The sequence below is a fragment of the Erpetoichthys calabaricus genome, chromosome 4 (genome assembly GCF_900747795.2).
Source record: "Erpetoichthys calabaricus chromosome 4, fErpCal1.3, whole genome shotgun sequence".
NCBI lineage: Eukaryota > Metazoa > Chordata > Cladistia > Polypteriformes > Polypteridae > Erpetoichthys > Erpetoichthys calabaricus.
The window spans coordinates 155819267-155838708 of NC_041397.2; the positions used below are offsets into that span (position 1 = coordinate 155819267).

Consider the following 19442-nt stretch of genomic DNA (forward strand, 5'->3'; position numbering starts at 1 on the left):
GCATCGAAGATTGGAAGCTAAGTGAAAGGAAAGACGGTAATTAGAGTTTGAAGGAAAAGTTTGAGGTAGAATTTTAATGTCTCTAGCTTCTATAAATGTTGCTAATAAAACGGGAGCCAGCTTAATTGAGATTTTTTTATAAAATTTGGCAGGGTAGTTATCAGGGCCTGCTGCTTTCCTACTCTGAAGTGAGTTTATGGCATCTGGTAATTCTGATAGTAACAGAGGTTGATCCAATTCCTCTGCATATACCTGTTGTGGTATATGTAATGCATCCAGAAATGCATTAAGGTTGTGCATTGTCTTCTTTAAGCTCAGTAGAATATAAGGACTTATAGTAGTCTCTAAATGGTGCATTATTTTTTTTATGATCAATGATTTTATCTCCGTTTGTGTTGGTATTTGCTGGGAATGCATTGCAAGCTTCCTACTTTTGGATTTGTTGAGCTACTTGTGGATTTGTGGAGCTAAAATCTTATTGGCTTTCTCTCAGTATTCATTGTAATGATGTCTTGATTAAAAATTATTTGCTCTGTTTCTTAAATTGTCAAGAGGTTGAGTTCTGAATGCAGAGCCTGTCTTTTCCTTTGAAGTGTTTCATTTGGAAACGTGGCATGTCCTTGATCTATTCTGGAAATTTCACTGATTAGCTCTTATACCTTCTTGGTTTCCAGTTTATTTTTGTGGGTAAGATATGAGATAATTTGTCCTCTTAAGAAAGCCTTCAGAGTTTCCAAGAGTATTCCTGCAGAAACCTCCGAGGATATATTTGTCTCTAAAAAAATCGATTTGCATGGATATAAATTCTATATGGTTCTCGTCTGCTAATAAAAGTGGGTTAAGATGCCATTTGCGAAATAGGTATGTGGGGCATAGTGATTTTAGCTTCATGATCAGAGGAGCGTGGTCGGAGATAATAAGAGCGTCTTATTTACAAGATTTAATTTTTATAACTTATATGTGTGTATATAACTTTATGTGTGTTCACATTGGAATGGATGCAAATATGTTTTGGATGAAGTCCCTATCATCTACATTGGGTGTGTAGATATTTATCATAATCACTTTACAATTAAATAATTTACCTATGACAATCTCCCTTCAGGATCAGATACTACATCTGTTACTACAAATGTTACTGTTCTATGTACAAGAATTCCCACACCTCTAGTTTTCTGGAATGGAATATTTGGCCGAAACTGATCCTTGCATAATAAGTGGGTCTCCTGTAAAAATACCATTTTGGCATTTATAGACCCGTTAGGTGAGAAAATACTTTCTCTCTCTTTAATTAGTGATTCAGCACTTTAACATTCCAGCTCACAAAGTTAACTGTTTGGTCATGAAGATCTTGCTTCTGAGCTTTTGCTGTCATTTTGTAGTCTAACATATATAAAAAAAAGACAGCTTTGACCTTAATTTACAGTTTTCCCAGGAGTTATAGCCATGAAGCCTAATGTTGCATTGGCACTTATAAGTATAAGGATTAAAAGTATAGTTTACACAGCTTGCTTTTTTCTCTCCCCCTAGTCCCCCCCACCCCCACCATTTTGTCTACCAATGTGAGGCTAGACCACCTTTCACAAAGTCCCAGTCCTCTGACATACCTAGAGACAGAGCACATCCAAAACAAAACAAGCCCCCCAGCAACAGCATATTAGAATCAAAATAGAGATACAGTGGTGTGAAAAACTATTTGCCCCCTTCCTGATTTCTTATTCTTTTGCATGTTTGTCACACAAAATGTTTCTGATCATCAAACACATTTAACCATTAGTCAAATATAACACAAGTAAACACAAAATGCAGTTTGTAAATGGTGGTTTTTATTATTTAGGGAGAAAAAAAAATCCAAACCTACATGACCCTGTGTGAAAAAGTAATTGCCCCCTTGTTAAAAAATAACCTAACTGTGGTGTATCACACCTGAGTTCAATTTCCGTAGCCACTCCCAGGCCTGATTACTGCCACACCTGTTTCAATCAAGAAATCACTTAAATAGGAGCTGCCTGACACAGAGAAGTAGACCAAAAGCACCTCAAAAGCTAGACATCATGCCAAGATCCAAAGAAATTCAGGAACAAATGAGAACAGCAGTAACTGAGATCTATCAGTCTGGTAAAGGTTATAAAGCCATTTCTAAAGCTTTGGGACTCCAGCGAACCACAGTGAGAGCCATTATCCACAAATGGCAAAAACATGGAACAGTGGTGAACCTTCCCAGGAGTGGCCGGCCGACCAAAATTACCCCAAGAGCGCAGAGACGACTCATCCGAGAGGTCACAAAAGACCCCAGGACAACGTCTAAAGAACTGCAGGCCTCACTTGCCTCAATTAAGGTCAGTGTTCACGACTCCACCATAAGAAAGAGACTGGGCAAAAACGGCCTGCATGGCAGATTTCCAAGACGCAAACCACTGTTAAGCAAAAAGAACATTAGGGCTCGTCTCAATTTTGCTAAGAAACATCTCAATGATTGCCAAGACTTTTGGGAAAATACCTTGTGGACTGATGAGACAAAAGTTGAACTTTTTGGAAGGCAAATGTCCCGTTACATCTGGCGTAAAAGGAACACAGCATTTCAGAAAAAGAACATCATACCAACAGTAAAATATGGTGGTGGTAGTGTGATGGTCTGGGGTTGTTTTGCTGCTTCAGGACCTGGAAGGCTTGCTGTGATAGATGGAACCATGAATTCTACTGTCTACCAAAAAATCCTGAAGGAGAATGTCCGGCCATCTGTTCGTCAACTCAAGCTGAAGCGATCTTGGGTGCTGCAACAGGACAATGACCCAAAACACACCAGCAAATCCACCTCTGAATGGCTGAAGAAAAACAAAATGAAGACTTTGGAGTGGCCTAGTCAAAGTCCTGACCTGAATCCAATTGAGATGCTATGGCATGACCTTAAAAAGGCGGTTCATGCTAGAAAAACCCTCAAATAAAGCTGAATTACAACAATTTTGCAAAGATGAGTGGGCCAAAATTCCTCCAGAGCGCTGTAAAAGACTCATTGCAAGTTATCGCAAACGCTTGATTGCAGTTATTGCTGCTAAGGGTGGCCCAACCAGTTATTAGGTTCAGGGGGCAATTACTTTTTCACACAGGGCCATGTAGGTTTGGATTTTTTTTTCTCCCTAAATAATAAAAACCACCATTTACAAACTGCATTTTGTGTTTACTTGTGTTATATTTGACTAATGGTTAAATGTGTTTGATGATCAGAAACATTTTGTGTGACAAACATGCAAAAGAATAAGAAATCAGGAAGGGGGCAAATAGTTTTTCACACCACTGTATCTATTGAAAATACAGTCCAAATACTATATGCATAAAATATAATCTTAAACAGTCTTGAGAGAGTAAACCCAGGAAATGATGTTGAACAGTATCCCTGAATAAGTATAGTAAGCCCTAATGTTATAAACCAAGGGTATGATGATAAACAGCCTCTTTAAAAAAAAATGGTACCTATGCATACACACATACATCCATACTTGCATGCATGTAATTATAATTAAAACATAAAACAAACAAAAAGAGACAAAGAAGTAAATTGCATGTACTGTATAATTATGGTAGCAGTATCACTGCAGGTGGATCAAACAGCCAGTAAGATCTTTTTTGTCATGCCTGAACAGAATGCGACCAATGATCGCATTTCAAAAAAGTGTTGGGATCAGTTTTTTTAGTTCTTTTTTGCTTCCTCCGTAGAAGTAAAAACAAATAGCTTGCCTTGAATGTCTACTTTCACTTTGGCAGGATACAAGAGGCTGTGTCTGATCTCGGCTTTCCGTAAGCGCTGTTTAATGCTGTAAAATGCGGCACTTTTAGCTGCTGTTGAGGGAGAGAAATCTGGGAAAATATGAATGTGGTTATTTTCAAATATAATCTCTTGTTTCTGTCTGAGAAATAACATTATATGAAGTTTAAATTGTAATTTTTCAAAATGCACGATGAAAGTTCTAGGTTTAGAGGGATTTGATCACCGTGATCCCCGCATGCGGTAAGCTGCTGCTATCTCGTTGTCTGATTTGAAGTCCTCTCCAATTATTTTAGAGAATAGTTTAGCTATGAATTTCACTGGGTTTGGACTTTTACAATTCTCAGGGACACCTTCAATTCTAATATTATTCCTTCTGCATCCATTTTCCAGTGCAACAAGTCTGTTTCCGAGTGTTTTGCATTCAGAATTTGTAGCTGTTGCTTTTCCATCAACGGTAGATGCCAGTTGTTCATCTGATTCAGTAGGAGTAATGAGTGTTTGCTTAACGTCTTCCAACTGAGTGCCAAGTGCTGTAAGTTTACTCTCAAACTTAGATGCATTTTCCTGTATTTGTTCCTCATCTTTTTTCTAGCATACCTTTAAAGGCAGCCTCAAAGCGATTATTTAAACGTTTTTCTTGGTCTTTAATATCCTGAAGCAGCTTTTCGTTTGTCTTGTGTACGTCCTTTATTTCTTTCCTTATATCATTTTTTCTTTCTTAATATCTTTCTTTAAATCATTCTTTTATGCCTTGAGCGGTGGCCATAGCTGCGCTCATTACCTTCAGCTCTGACAGCTCGTTTGGGTCGTCCCCATTCGCTGCAAATGAAGTGGCAAGCCCTGTTGCAGTCGATGTTTCCGGCTTGTAAGGTGTGGTTGACAATGAGGAAGGTAAGGCCATTTTCTGTTTCAATGAATCTTCTGCTTTCGCTCTCAACTGGAGACGATGCTGTAGCATCTGGTCCCAGGAAATCTGTGCTTTCGCCTATCTGTTCAAGGTCAGTTTCTGAAAGGCCATACCTTGAACTTGAACTTGGGCTTGATGCCTGTCTAGAGTTAGATGGAGCTTTAGCCGTCTTTTCTGTATTTGTCTGAACCCTATCTCTGCCGGTCATGTTAATATATGCTTACATATACTGTAATTGAGCATCCTCGGATTAAGTAACACAAGATATCTCAGGATGATAAAAAAAAGAGAGAAAAAATATCACAGCTGCTAACTCCTGTACCGAACGAGACCAACCCATATAAAAAATTTTTATACTTTGCCAGAGCTATTTGACATCTTGCTGCAAAGAAAGACTGACGCATATGGAACAGTGCGTCCCAACCAGCATGGCATGCCTGAAGACTTTGGCAGAGCTAAATTACAGCGACGTGCGCTAGTAGCTTGGCAAAAGTGTTAAGTGCTTCCTCTGAAATGGAAAGACAAGAAAGATTTTGGTCTTCTTAGCACTGTACATAATGCAGCTATGGTCACTGTATAGGCAAAAAGCAACAAGCAATTTACAAAGCCTTGTGCTGTGGTCGACTACAATAGCACAATGGGCGGTGTAGATTGTGTAGATCAAGAATCGACTTTCAAGCGTGTTATGTGGAGGCAACAACAGAAATACTACAAAAAGATATTTTGTCATCTGGTGGAACAGTGCATTTGGAATGCATTCGCCTTATGTAAACAAAAAGCTGGTGAAACTTTACCTCATGCAAACTTTACATGCCAGCTTGTAGAATAAATCCTTGCCACACATCCACAGTCCACACTACCGCTAAAGAGATGTGGTCGACCCAGCACACTGCAAATCAATTCAGAGCGTCTCATTGGAAGACATTTTATTGATTGTATACCTCCAACAGAAAAAAAAACAGAATCCAACCTGTACCTATGAAGTGTGCTGTTCAAAAACTAATAAAGCTGGAAAGAAAATTGAAAAAGAAACTCGCTATTATTGTCCCGATTGGGACGTTGGATTGTGTCTTTCGCCGTGCTTTATTTACCACACAAAGGACTCATTTTAAGATTATATACCTATTTTGGCATCAGTAGTAGTAGTATTATTTCTGTTATTATTTTTGTTATTTTTCATTTCATATTATTTTTATTCATCATTACTATTATTTGTATCACTATTATACTTTTGAGATTTAATAAAAAGTAATTTTTCATGCCAAAAAAAATGCATCACTTTTTACAGGTTTTTTTTTTTTTTAATAAAATGCAAAACTAAGGAGGGTAACAGTCAATGCATCTATTTATTGAACCACTTAACCCAATGTTAGGGAAACATACAAACTACAGTTAATGTTTATTCACCTGAAGCATTTATACAGAAAACAGAATAGCAATACCGTGAACACATTGTTTACTTAAGCAGCGTTAATTGTAGGTCTGACATTTTCCACTTATATGCTACAGTTATTAAAACCAACATTGTCATTAGGGGGTGATTGTTCAATCCTGCACAGTGAAGTTTTTGTGTTTTGTATGAGCTCTAGGCAGAAATGCGTTTGTGAGAGAAAAATAAAATATTAAGTTTTCAATTCTAGATAGATAGATAGATACTTTATTAATCCCATTAATAAAGTATCTATCTATCTATTTATCTAATCCCAAGGGGAAATTCACATACTCCAGCAGCAGCATACCGAAAAAACAATATTAAATTAAAGAGTAATAAAAATGCAGGTAAAAATAGACAATAACTTTGAATAATGTTAACGTTTACCCCCCCAGGTGGAATTGAAGAGTCGCATAGTTTGGGGGAGGAATTCTATTCCCCCATGTTCAGAATAACCTGAAGCCACAGACTATTCCAGCAAAAACAGAAACCGTGCAGTAGCCAGCTCAGTACTGCACACCAGTTATTTACAAGACTAAATAAAATAAGTGCACCCAACCTATATCTGTACTTTATTGGATTTTAATGATTGGTTGGTTGTAAAAAATGACCAGGAACTGTAATACAAATCATGTCAAAAATAAATTTAAAACACAAATTTAGCATATACATTAAAAAATAATTGCAAAATATGATTATATTTAGGGGTGACAGAGTAATACAGTTGTTAGCTTTCTTTCCTCACAGACCTAGGAGACTATTTTTGACTCCCTGTTCACCCAGAGTGTTTATTATGTCTAATGTCACAGGCGGCTGGGGGTGGAACCCAGCCGGGATGCCCGGAAGGACCGGAGGAGGGATTACGCCTCCTCCAGACCGCGAGGAGGCGACCGCCCTAGTGGCTTTGGGGGCAACGGCAACTGAGCTTGGAAGCACAACCCTATAGGGGCCTGTGGTAACCGCCAGGGGGCGCCCTGATGCCTGAGGAGCCCTGGCCCTCAGCACTTCTGCCACACCCGGAAATGCTGGGAGGAAGAAGACCAGGGACACCCGGAGTGCTTCCGAGTGCGCAGCCGGTACTTCTGCCACACTGGGGAGTGCCAGCAGAAGCTAATCGGGAGGCACCTTGAGCACGTCCAGGTGGGGATAAAAGGGGCAGTCTCTCTCCATTCGAAGGCTTGAGTCAGGAGTGGAGAAGACGGAGCTCGGGAGGAGAGGAGTGGAGGCGGACCTGAGAGAAAGAGGCATTGTACAGAGGCCTGGACTTTGGGGGAGTTTTGGGGTTGTGTGTGGCACTTTGTAAATATGGAATTTGTGAATAAACGTGTGTTGGGTGAACCATCGCTGTCCACCTGTCTGTGTCTGGGCTGCTTTCCACACTGTATTCACATTTTATTTGATGGTGCTACAATTTCCACACAGGTTACAAATGTGTACATGTCAGGTTACTTTAAGACATTAAACTGGACATTATTTGAAAAACGGCTATGGAGGGAGATACCTTTAAGAATTGCACTAAAGGTAAGGCACAAATCAGCCTTATACAGAGTACCTGTCTATCAAATGCCTCACCACTCACACCAAGCCAATTTATTGCTTTCTAACAAGTTACCTCACATGACTTTAGGATATCCAAGTCTGAGTCCCCAGAGAATGTCCATGCAGGAGTACAGTGATAACATGTAAAGTTACAAGAACAGGGCCAGGATATTTACTCAGGTGGTCTAATCCCTTAAAAGTTACTCATTTATTCATTAAAACGGCACCCACTTCTACAATTCAGACACAATGGGAACTTTGCATATAGCAGCTAAACTATCAATTTTGAAAACTACTCATTACTTTGATTTAACCACTAAGAATGTCAAAATTTCTACTTATTACAACCCAACAGTGGACACAAAATCCTGGAGATATTCATATCAATATGCAGAAAATCAAAAAGACAATGTCAAAATGTATTACTGTCTTTCCCTTTACCAAGAAAATTGAGTGTACAGTAGTCTGCGGTAAGATGCATTGTCAAGATGTAGGCTGTGCCATATTTTATAGCCTTTTTTAATAACTGGGGTTATGGACTGAACTTTTAAACAAAGATCTTCCAAGATTTTTTATAAGTTTTATGAATGTGGCTACTAAGTCCTTGGTATGTCATTTATTTTCTTACATTTTACCCATTTACTGTACTCTTGGTCTTAATGTTGTATTTTACTGTCATGCAGTTTTGTGATTGGCAGATTTTACAGTGTATATAAGAATATATTGAACTTTAATTTGAAAGGAACAGTCAAATAATATCAGTACTGGTTATTATTGTTCAAGCTCTTAAAAAAAAATATGCATTGCACTGCTGTACCTTTAATGGAGCCAGGGGCCAATATCCCTTCTCCTGTGCCTCCATAGCCCCCTGAAACAATATTGGTCTCATTAAGGTTCGGTCCGGACACCATTACTTGCTGCAAGTCCTTCAGGAAAAGACAACCATTATGTTTTAATTACAATTATGATGATAATTCTCATGTTAAGTTACAAAAACAACATGTCATAAAATTCATCAAGTACTTAACATTCAGAAAATAATCAGCCATGAACATTTATATTAAGTATTTACGTTTTTAATAATAGAAAATGCTAGCATTTTACATTATTTTTACCATTAAATATAAATCAAGAAGTAATTTTAAAGGTCAATTTAACAAACATTTTCCCTAAATTCATTATTTAACATATCTGTTTAACCTTGTTCAGGGTGACAATGGTTGGGACTTACCTAGGCACCATCAGCCAAAAGATATTACAGTAAACACACAAGTGAACAAAAGTAATAATTCTGTAGCTTTGCAAAAAAATGATTCAATGTTTGAAAAATGATTCAAATGAATCAACTTGTCCTAAAAATATCCAATCAGTCAGTCTTATTCTGGGAATCAATAAAGCACTAGATACAGCACTTTCGTCATTGCATTATTATTCTGCAAAAATAAGCAATGGGTTACCAGGTAGTTGAGAGAGAGAGAAAGACATACAGACAGAGAGGAATATATATAATAATAATATAATAATATATAGTATATAAGAATAATCCTGTAATAATTACGTCATTTCACAGAAGTAAAACAGATGTAATATCAGATTGAAAGAAGGACCTAAAAAGGACCCCAGGGGATTATTTGACAGAAGGATACTTCCACCTTGAACAGGTGAGGCCTTTGTAAGAATGTAAAGAAAGTGGGAGAGAAGAGGAAATGACAGACACTTTACAATATCAAAATGACAATAGCAGGTGCAGAACAAGGATGCTATGAATTTCAGGGTTTTGTAATGGGTGAATCTATAGAGTGAAGCTATATATAATGCCATGGGCAGTTTTTTATATTAAGTTAAACTTCAGAGTTAATGGAAAGCTGGATGGTTGCTCATTGCTCTTTCATGTACTCTTTTCTTTCTTTTTAAATTTTTCTTCTTTTTTAGTCATTCAGGTATGTGCTCAGACCATGGTGTGGATATCTATCTACCTATTTAAAGAGCATCTGTTAAAAACCAAGTTTCCTCCAAGGACAAATAAAGTTTATTTGATCTCTTTCTTTCTTTCTATCTGTCTATCATGTGTTTGCTTTTACGACATACACTGAAACTACATCTGTAACTGACATGCACAGAAGACTTTGTATTAAGTTTAATATGTCTTGATGAGGAAGAATTGCTTCTTGTCACACTATTTTAAAATAGTTCAATAAATATCAATCTAGCTGGTAGTGAGAAAGACATGATTGCTAAATCACAGAGAAATGTAAGAACACTAGAAAATAACAAGACGTGTCAGAGAAGCAGTTTCCTCCTACAGTCCAAAGACATGTAGGGAAAGTAGACTGGAGGTACTAATAGGCCTTTGTAGTAGGTGTGTGTTTGTTTGTGCTCACTCTGTGATATGATGGCATCCTGTCCAGGGACCATTCCTGCCTTGCACCCTATTGTTGCTTGGTTAGGCTTCAACTGCCCCATGATCCTGGTCTGAATAAACAGATATGAGATATGGATAAACAGAGCATTGTAATAATATGTTAGTCCTCCACTTTTCTCTTTTAACAATGGTCATGTGAAAAAATATGCTTGGAAGGAAACAAAAACATGTACTTTTTATTACTGTATATATGCCCATTGTTATTTGTCTCTTTTATGACTCCAATGTCACTATAATAATAATAATCCTATTCTTGGGTCCCACTACAGCTCCTAATTTGGGTCCTAAGATTAAAAAGTTTAAGAACCCCTTGTTTAGAGGTTTAAAGTGTATGTGTGATGTCGTCAGCCTGTTTTGTTTAGCGCAACTGAAAGTAGCACCCATCTAATTCATAATTTGTTCTATTTAGAGCTAAGCCATCATCAACTAAGGAAAACTCTGTCCATTGATCATTTTCTCATTCATCATACAAATCCAATACAGTAGCAACAGATTAAAATTAGAATGTAATAACTGCTGTGTAAAACTTATTATTGGAATTATTTTAAGCAGACTATATAAACATAATATGAAACTAATATGTCAATGTATCTACCATTGGGGTGATTTGGGTGCTCACCCTGAGGGCCCTGCTTGCAAAGGAGTCTTTGCATGTGTCAGGAAGAAATGCCTAATAACTGGTAAAGTCCAAGTATTTTAAAAAGAGGGCGGAACAGGGTGACGTACAAGAGTGGAGGTAGATGAAAACAGGTGGATTATATCCATGTAAACATGGTTATTGGCTATAGAAGAATATTTTAATAATCAAAGTTTGTTAAGTAATAAGAAGAAATTTTCATTTTTTATTGTCCCAGACAGTGGTATTTCTGCATTATGTGCAGGCAGGGAACAGTCAAATTAGATGTTGTGCACTATAAAAATTAAGATTCTCTCAGCAATTTAACTTCTTCTTAAGCAATATTTCCCAATTTTCCAAAATATAATCAATGTAATTTCTTATCTAAAAAAATAATGCCTTTTGCAGTATGTATTTGTGTCAGGAACTAAAAGACTGTTCTCCATCTGAAACGCTAGTTTTATTGGCCCTGCAGTGTTCTATATTTAAAAAATAGTGCAGCTCAGGCTAGTGGGTGTGGACATGTGCTGCAGCAATGCCATGCAACCCTGGAGCATTTAATGGTGAGATTTGCTGATTGCATATTTACATGAAAACGCAACCAGTTCAGCTGGTTTTCTCTTTAATACTCTCAAAGCATACACTCTATTCTCTCTAATACTTCTCTAAGCAAAGCACCTGCAGGGTATAAAATGAGCCTTAACACAGAAATCAAAGAATCTGAAGGAGCAAAGACGAGAATTGGGAGTGAGAGCCACTGCAGTGAATGGGAGGCAAGGCAACTGGGAGAGTTTCTGCAATGGGTGAAGGGAATGGTGATCCAGAGGTAGGTCAATCCTCCTGAGCGTTCAGGGAGCCAGAGTAGGAGCAGCTGACTGGCTTTGAGGATATCCGCGGATGCCTAGGGATGGTGGTAGGATGATGGAGCTAGCCTTTAGGCATCCCAGCAGGTGACCGGCTAAGATGGCTGGGATGAATGTTGTCTTAAAAGGTGATTGCATTTGCTGGTGTATCCACCTGTTGAGAAGACCTGAGGTCTGAGTTGGGGTGGCAAGAGAAAGACACACTGAGGTTTGCAGGACAGGAGAACAGACACATCCCAATTTTAACTCCAAGGATTTATTCTTGACTTTTAGCATCCTTTTGGATTATTTAATTAATAGATTGATTTTTTTACTTCCATGTAAGTGCAATCATTTTAATCACAGATTATTTATTTATTGCACTGTTTGCACTTTGGTTGACTGAATTGGAATTAAAAGCATGAAGACTTGCACCAGTCTTGCTGTTGTATTTCTTCATTGCCCAAACCATCCTGTTCATGACTAAAGATGACCTCAGTTGAAGACAATGCCAAGGCTGTGGGCAACCCGGGCACCATAGTGTATATGTTTGAAATCTGTATTTTCCAGTTCTTTATTCTTGATATTAAAAACGAGGAACAGAGACCACTTAATTAATCAGACATTAGCACATCTTGTTTGAGAAGTTCCTAGTCAAGGCTATACATCACAAGCTGGTGAAAAGGTACATAAACTTCAGTACCACTTGTTCCCCTAAAGGTAACCATAGTAACATGAGAAAAAAAAGAAAGCAGATCAAAATCAGGAATTATCAAGCACAGGTCAATACACTGATCAGACTGAGAGTAAAACGGACCACCTGTGCTAAATCTGAAAAGCCACTAAAGAAGCCTTATGAAAAGAATCCAGCACTATGATGGCCCTGTTTCAAAGAAGCACATAGTTCTAGTCAGAGGTGTAAAATTCCGAAGTTCAATGACTTTGTTACTTTACCTAAAAATGTTGTGGAGTAAAAGTAAAAGTAGCCCTAAATAAGTGAAGTAACATACCTTTCACTTTATTACATTTTCCAGAATGTCCTAGGTACTCATTTCACAGAACAAACTATTATTAAATTTTTATTAAATTCACAAAAGAGACCTATCAGGTGTGTTGTCAACATAGATTATACTTCAGTGTTGCTCACACATAGCCAATAGAATGCCGAATATCAGTAAAAAATAAAAACACCTTAGCATGACTTTTCGCTATTTATTTGGTAGGTCATTATGCTTCCCACTCACTGTTGAGACATGGAAAATGAACATGCATTTTCTCCATAGATTTTAATTTAAAGAAGCATGTTGAGGTAAGGATTTTTTCCCTTATCTTATACATTATACGGAACCCCTAAAGGCCCAAAAAGCCTTTTTTTTAATCTTCACCAAACAAGGTTTTATGGGCACAAGTACTATCTTGAGACCACAAGTTATATATAATTTGGACAATATCAATATGTTGTATGCCCAAGATATTTCAGAAGTTTCTTATGAGCAAAATTAAAGAGATATTCTAGAGCAGGGGTAGGCAACGTCGGTCCTGGAGTGCCACAGTATGTGCAGGTTTTTGTTCCAACCCAGTTCCTTAACGAGAACTCAATTATTGCTGATGAAGCACATATTGCTTAAGTGACATTTTGATGCTTCATTTTAGTGGTCTCGCTTGTTAAGGTTCTCCAACCTTAATTGCTTATTTCAATCTTAAACTGCTGCATTCAGTGTTTTAATTGCTCCTTATTAGCAATAAGATGTAAAACAGGGGTAGGCAATGTCGGTCCTGGTGAGCCGCAGTGGCTACAGGTTTTCATTCCAACCCAATTGCTTAATTAGAAACCAATCATTGCCAATCTCAGACCTTATTTAATTTTATGGCTTGTTACTCTGTGCAATGTAAGGCTTTTATATCGTAGATTTTTTTCCTTTCCAAGGATATCATCCAAATGATTTGAAGCCTAAAACAGATCATTTTCAGTCTGTCACATTTTTCTATTAAGTGTTTTATTAAATCAAACCGTGCATGATGAACACACACAGATGTAATTGGAAAAAAGTTAGCTGGAGAACTGCTGGCTGCTTTGTCTTTTACATCTTATTGCTAATAAGGAGCAATTAAAACACTGAATGCAGCAGTTTAAGATTGAAATAAGCAATTAAGGTTGGAGAACCTTAACAAGCGAGACCACTAAAATGAAGCATTAAAATATCACTTAAGCAATATGTGCTTCATCAGCAATAATTGAGTTCTCGTTAAGGAACTGGGTTGGAACAAAAACCTGCACATACTGTGGCACTCCAGGACCGACGTTGCCTACCCCTGTTCTAGAGTGAGCCTGGTTGCAAAAGCCACTGGTTAGCTAAAAAAGACCAGCTTGGGGTTCCATTGAGATCTTGTGGATTGTGAGGGGTGAAAGGAGTAACATCAAGGTCTTGCTGTTCCCTGATTTGTGACAGCTAAGAAAAGTGGTGTCCACTTTCCTTCAAGCAGAGATTAAATATATGTGTTGCTACCTTTTGGAAATTGAGCTCAAGGAAAGCTAATGGAACACTGCCCTGCCAACCAGAATCTACTAGAGTCACAATTATGAAGGAAAGTACAGGTGACTTATTAAATGAATACTCTAGCTTTGTGTGCATATGTAAACTATGAGCAGTGGTAATTTTGTCTTTTTAAATTATTTGAGAATTACTGCACATCTGTTATTATCTTATCTTCCACTGCATGACTTATATTTACTCTGAACTCTGCTTGTTATTAGTCCTTCATGCAATTCAGGAGAGAATGATCTGGACCCATGTAGAACACTGACTATCAGATTTGTAATTGCCATTTTCTTATGCTGTATTGAAGTTGAATTATTGTATTGTAATATTAATGTGAGCTGGTACAATGCTAATATGTGTGGGAAAATTTTAAATCTCTAAAATTGTCTATTGCAATGCAATATAAATATGAATTAAGATACAATAATATGCCTTGAGTTCATTTGTGGTTAATTCTATTGTTTACATGAGTGATCATTAAAGACAAAATTTTGTACCAAATTGAACAAAGGTTACCACAACTTTAAGAAGACACTTCTCGTTAAAGATGAACAACAATTCTTAATGTATTAATTAAACTTAATGTAATAATTGTCCTTCTAAAATCCAACTTTACTTAATTGAGACATAATAAAACCAATGTGTTGATTTATTAAATAGAGATGTTCACTTCTTATTTTTATATTATTACTGTTCTCTCTAACCCAGCTACAGCAGATGTACAAGACAGTGTGTTTTTTTTTGTGCTGGTCCCAAGCATGGTTAAATGGGGAGGGTTACATCAGGAAGGGCATCCAGTGTAGAATTTTGCTGTATCAATTTGTGGACAACAATACAGATTTCCATACTGAACTGGTCTAGGCCCAGGTTAACAGTGGCCAGCACCAGTACTGGGGGAAATCGGGCTACTCTTGGCCAAAGGAGAAGAAGAGGGGGAAGGCATGTCTGCAGGAAGGAGGAGAGACGGGAGGTTAGGAAAGTGGAAGTGAGAGTAGGAAATTTGAATGTTGGCAGTATGACTGGTAAAGGAAGAGAGTTAGCTGATATGATGGAGATAAGGAAGGCTGATATATTGTGCATGCAAGAGACCAAATGAAAGTAGAATAAGGGCAGGTGTATCGGAGGTGAGTTCAAATGTCTTACCATGTTGTGTATGGGAGGAGAAATAGGGTAGGCATTATCCTGAAGGATCAGTATGTCAAGAGTGTATTGGACGTGAAGAGAGTTTTGGACAGTGTATTAATTATGAAGCTGGGATGATGAATGTTGTTAGTGCATATGCCCCACAAGTTGGGTGTGCATTGGATAAAAAAGAAGATTTCTGGAGTGAGTTGAATGAAGTGTACACAAGGAAGAGAGAGTGGTGATTAGATCGGATTGCAATGGACATGTTGGTGAAGGGAACAAAGGGGATGAGGAGGTGATGGATAGGTACGGTGTCAAGGAATGAAGAAGGTCAGATGGTATTGGATTTTGCAAAAATGATGGACATGGCTGTGGTGAATACATATTTTAAGAAGAAAGGGGAACACAGGGTGATGTACAAGAGTGGAGGAAGGAGCACACAAGTTGATAATATCCTATGCAGTAAGGTCAGTCTGAAGGAGATTGGAGACTGCAAAGTGCTGGAAGTAGAAAGCGTAGTTAGGTAGTATAAGATCTGTAGGAAGACATTAGAGATCCAGAAGAGGAGGAGAGTGAGGGCAGAGCTAAGGATCAAATGATGGAAGTTGAAAAAGGAAGACTGTAAGGTGGAGTTCAGGGAGGAGGTAAGACAGGCACTAAGTGGCAATAAAGAGTTATAGCTGGACAACCACTGCAGCAGTAGTACAGTTAAGCCAGGTTTATACTTCACGTGACGCGACGCATGCTGCAGCGGATGCTCCTGCTACACAAGTGTTTTACTGTTTATACTTGCGCGCGTACTTTACGTAAACCTGGAGGAATCCAGCAGGTGGCAGTGCGAGATATTATCACTGTGAGAACAGGATCGGCTTCTCTCTGTTGTGAATTGCCTGGAACACCCATTAAATTCTGATGACACCTTACCGTAATATCTCTGAAAAGGATGTTTAATGATTAAATCCATCAGATGTGTCCATTCCAGCAAGCACTGGGCATGAGGCAGAAAAAATCCCTGGACAGGGCCTCAACTCATCGCAAGGTGAATACAAACACACACATACACTGTAGTCATTTTAGCAGCACCAGATCCCCAAATCTGCATATCTTTGGAAGGAAACCAGAGCACAGTATGGAATTCAAGCAGGGAATACCAGCGACATGACTCCCTGCGAGACAGCAGTGCTACCGCTCCTCCACTGTCACCCCCATGTGTGTAACTATTAACAGCATTCATTATTTAAATGAAATTAATGATTTATCTGTAAAATGTAACATACATACTTTAATGCATTTCATCACGAAAGTGATATCAAGTATAAATCTAAAGATTCTAAATTTGCAGAGTTGGAATATCTTATATATACACATATACATTTAATTTGTTCTGTGTGGTGATCTATTGCTGCTTGCCGCTGCTGTCAGGTCCAAGAAGCTCGTAGCGATTAAAAACTGGGATGACGTTTACGACGGTCTGCTTTAATGATAAAGTAAACTACGAGGTTAAAGTGGACATAAAAGATTTAAGCCGAAATTTCCACTTTAATCACAAAGTACACGTTTTCACCATGTCCTTATTTTTTTCTCTTTGGCTCAAATACAGCGCTGTGCATTATGTTCCTATTGTGAAGTTGCAAAAAAAAAAAAAAAAGACGGCACAAAAGATGGTATGTGAGACTTTTAAAATGTATCGTGTCATAATGATCGGGAATATGCAACGCTTGAATATAAAAGCACCACGAATGCATCTGTATGCGTTATGAGCATGAAGTATAAATGAGCCCTAAGGGAGAAGGCCAGAAGGGTGCTTGGTGTGTAGAATACAAGGAGATATGGTGTAACACGAGGAGAGAGGTGTCAAGGACTAAAGACAAGGCTATGATAAGTTGTATGAGAGGTTGGACACTAAGGAAGGAGAAAAGGACCTGTACCAAACAATTGGCTAGACAGTGGGACCAAGTTGGGAAAGATAAGCAGCAGGTTAGGATGCTAGTGATAGCATGATAGCAGGGGAGAGGACGCAGGCGCTTGCTGTTCGCCACTTCTCCATGCTATATATTCATTATTTAAGTATTTTTATTACTTTAATGTCATTTTGATTGTAGCTGATTGTAGCTGTTTTCTGGATACTATACAGAACTTTAGCATTTAGCGGCTGTAATTTGCTGTTTAACGCCTTACAGCGTTTAATATCATTGCTTTTGGAGAAATCCTACCTGTGGCAGATGTTGGCCCAACTTGCGTTGTGTCATCGGCGCTGGCCTGTATCGGCCCGCTATTACATTTCCTGGATGTCGGCTCTGTCGTTGGGGATCTTTGTGATTGTCTTGCTTCTGGAGTCCTTTGCAATTTGCATCACAGCTGTCCAACTGTGCACATAAGGACTACAGCTGACTATTTACATCGGTGCCATATCTCCTCCGCTCACCGGCATGCTTCGGTATCTGCCATCACAACTGTTGGAGCTCAACAACCACAGACTTCCATTAGACATCACTGTCATCAAAAAACTTCCTCTACATCCATAGGGGGTCTGGTCGGCGGTTTGTTTATATCAAGACCGGGAGCTCCATTCCATCTTTGTGGTCAGCAGCACCTCGATCCGTCTCAGACTAAACATGTCATCAGAGCACCATCACCACGTAGACTAAAAACACTGCTTGGCGAAGGTCCAGGTGAGACGGAAAGCCAGGAGTGGGTTTCAGCTTTCTTCGTCCTCTGGTTAAAAGCAACACCTCGCTAAACATCAAAGTTGAACTTTTTAATGTTCAGTCCCTGACAAATAAAGCCTGTCTAATTTATAATCACATTGTACACAGGGGGATTGACATTATTTGACAGACAGGTACCAGCAAGAGTGAAAGGGAAGGTCTACAAGACAGTAGTGAGACCAGCTACGTATGTTACATGGGCCGGAGACAGTGGCACTGACAAAAAGACAGGAGACAGAGCTAGAGGTGGCAGAGTTCAAGATGTTAAGATTTGCACTGGGTGTGATAAGGATACATAGGATTAGGAGCAAACACATTAGAACGTCAGCTCAGGTTGGACGCTTTGGAGACAAAGCCAGAGAGGCAAGATTACACTGGCTTGGACACGTACAGAGGAGAGATGCTGGGTATGGGAAGAAGGATGCTAGGGATGGAGCTTCCAGGCAAGAGGAAAAGAGGAAGGTCTAAGATGAGGTTTATGTATGTGGTGTGAAAGGACATGCAGGTGATGGGTGTAACAGAACAAGATGCAGAGGACAGAAAGATATGGAAGAAGATGATCCGCTGTGACAGAAGAAGATGCAGGGGATATGAAGATACAGTATGCAAACAGATGATCTGCTGTGGGAATGCCTAACAGGAGCAGCTGGAGTAGATTTGCCTCATTTACTGCTGCGGAGCATCTCAATAGGGTAAAAACAGTGTTTCATGTTATCACAATGAAACTGACTGCAGTTATTTACTGATTAAAGGCATAATTGCACTTACATGATTCATTATTCTGTAGTGCATTCCTGTATTAGAAATATTGTGTGAGGGTATGTTCTTTAGGCAAAGTCTTGCATCTTCTCATTCTTCTTATTATTATCAACTTCTATCTTCTTACTATAAAAGGTAATTTTACTTTTGGTACCTGAGTAATTTTAAAAGCAGATACTTGAGTAAAAGTTAAAAAGTATTTTTTTACTGAAATTCTGTACTTCTTACTTTAGTGAAAGTAAAAATCTAACAAGACGAAAAAAAAAATTACAACTCTGGTCCAGGAACAGAAAGAATAATATATAGAAAACTAGGGGGCTTCGCCCCCTGCTCGCTTCGCTCGCCAACCCCCGTATTTGGTTTTCCAGATACACACTTTTAAAGATTGTTTTTTCTTTGAATTGTTGCTATTTCATTAGTTTCACTTTTATTTCAGAACTTCTGTAAAAACAATATTTGTAATCTTGCGAGTCCCAATATGCTGAATCTTTTTAATGAGGTCAGGATAGGTTTCTCTGTTTGGAATTTCAGCATAGACAAAATGATCTACATCATCAGCATTTAATTTTTGTTTTTTTTTTTACAAAGTAACAAAGTAAGTAGAGTTCTGCATTGGACTCCTGTCTGTAAAGTCGTGCCATTTTCCTCTCACAGTTCCAAAAGTACATGGGTTTACCAGGGTGATACCCCAGCTTTTGTCTAGGTTTTTGTACAAGGGCTAAACAGAACGTTTGACTCCTGGGGTTAATGTAGCTTTTTAAATAAGCAGACAGATAAATATATATA

General features: G+C 38.4%; 1 protein-coding gene across 2 annotated transcripts in view; it reads right to left on the reverse strand.

Moving 5' to 3' along the window:
- Positions 1 to 19442, reverse strand: part of LOC114650327 (arfaptin-2-like) — a 207176-nt gene that overhangs the window by 83250 nt on the left and 104484 nt on the right. For both annotated transcript variants that reach the window (XM_028799889.2, XM_051925749.1), the window contains exon 3: positions 8462 to 8570. In XM_028799889.2, the coding sequence (XP_028655722.1) occupies positions 8462 to 8570 (109 nt within the window). The remainder of the gene's footprint in view (positions 1 to 8461; positions 8571 to 19442) is intronic.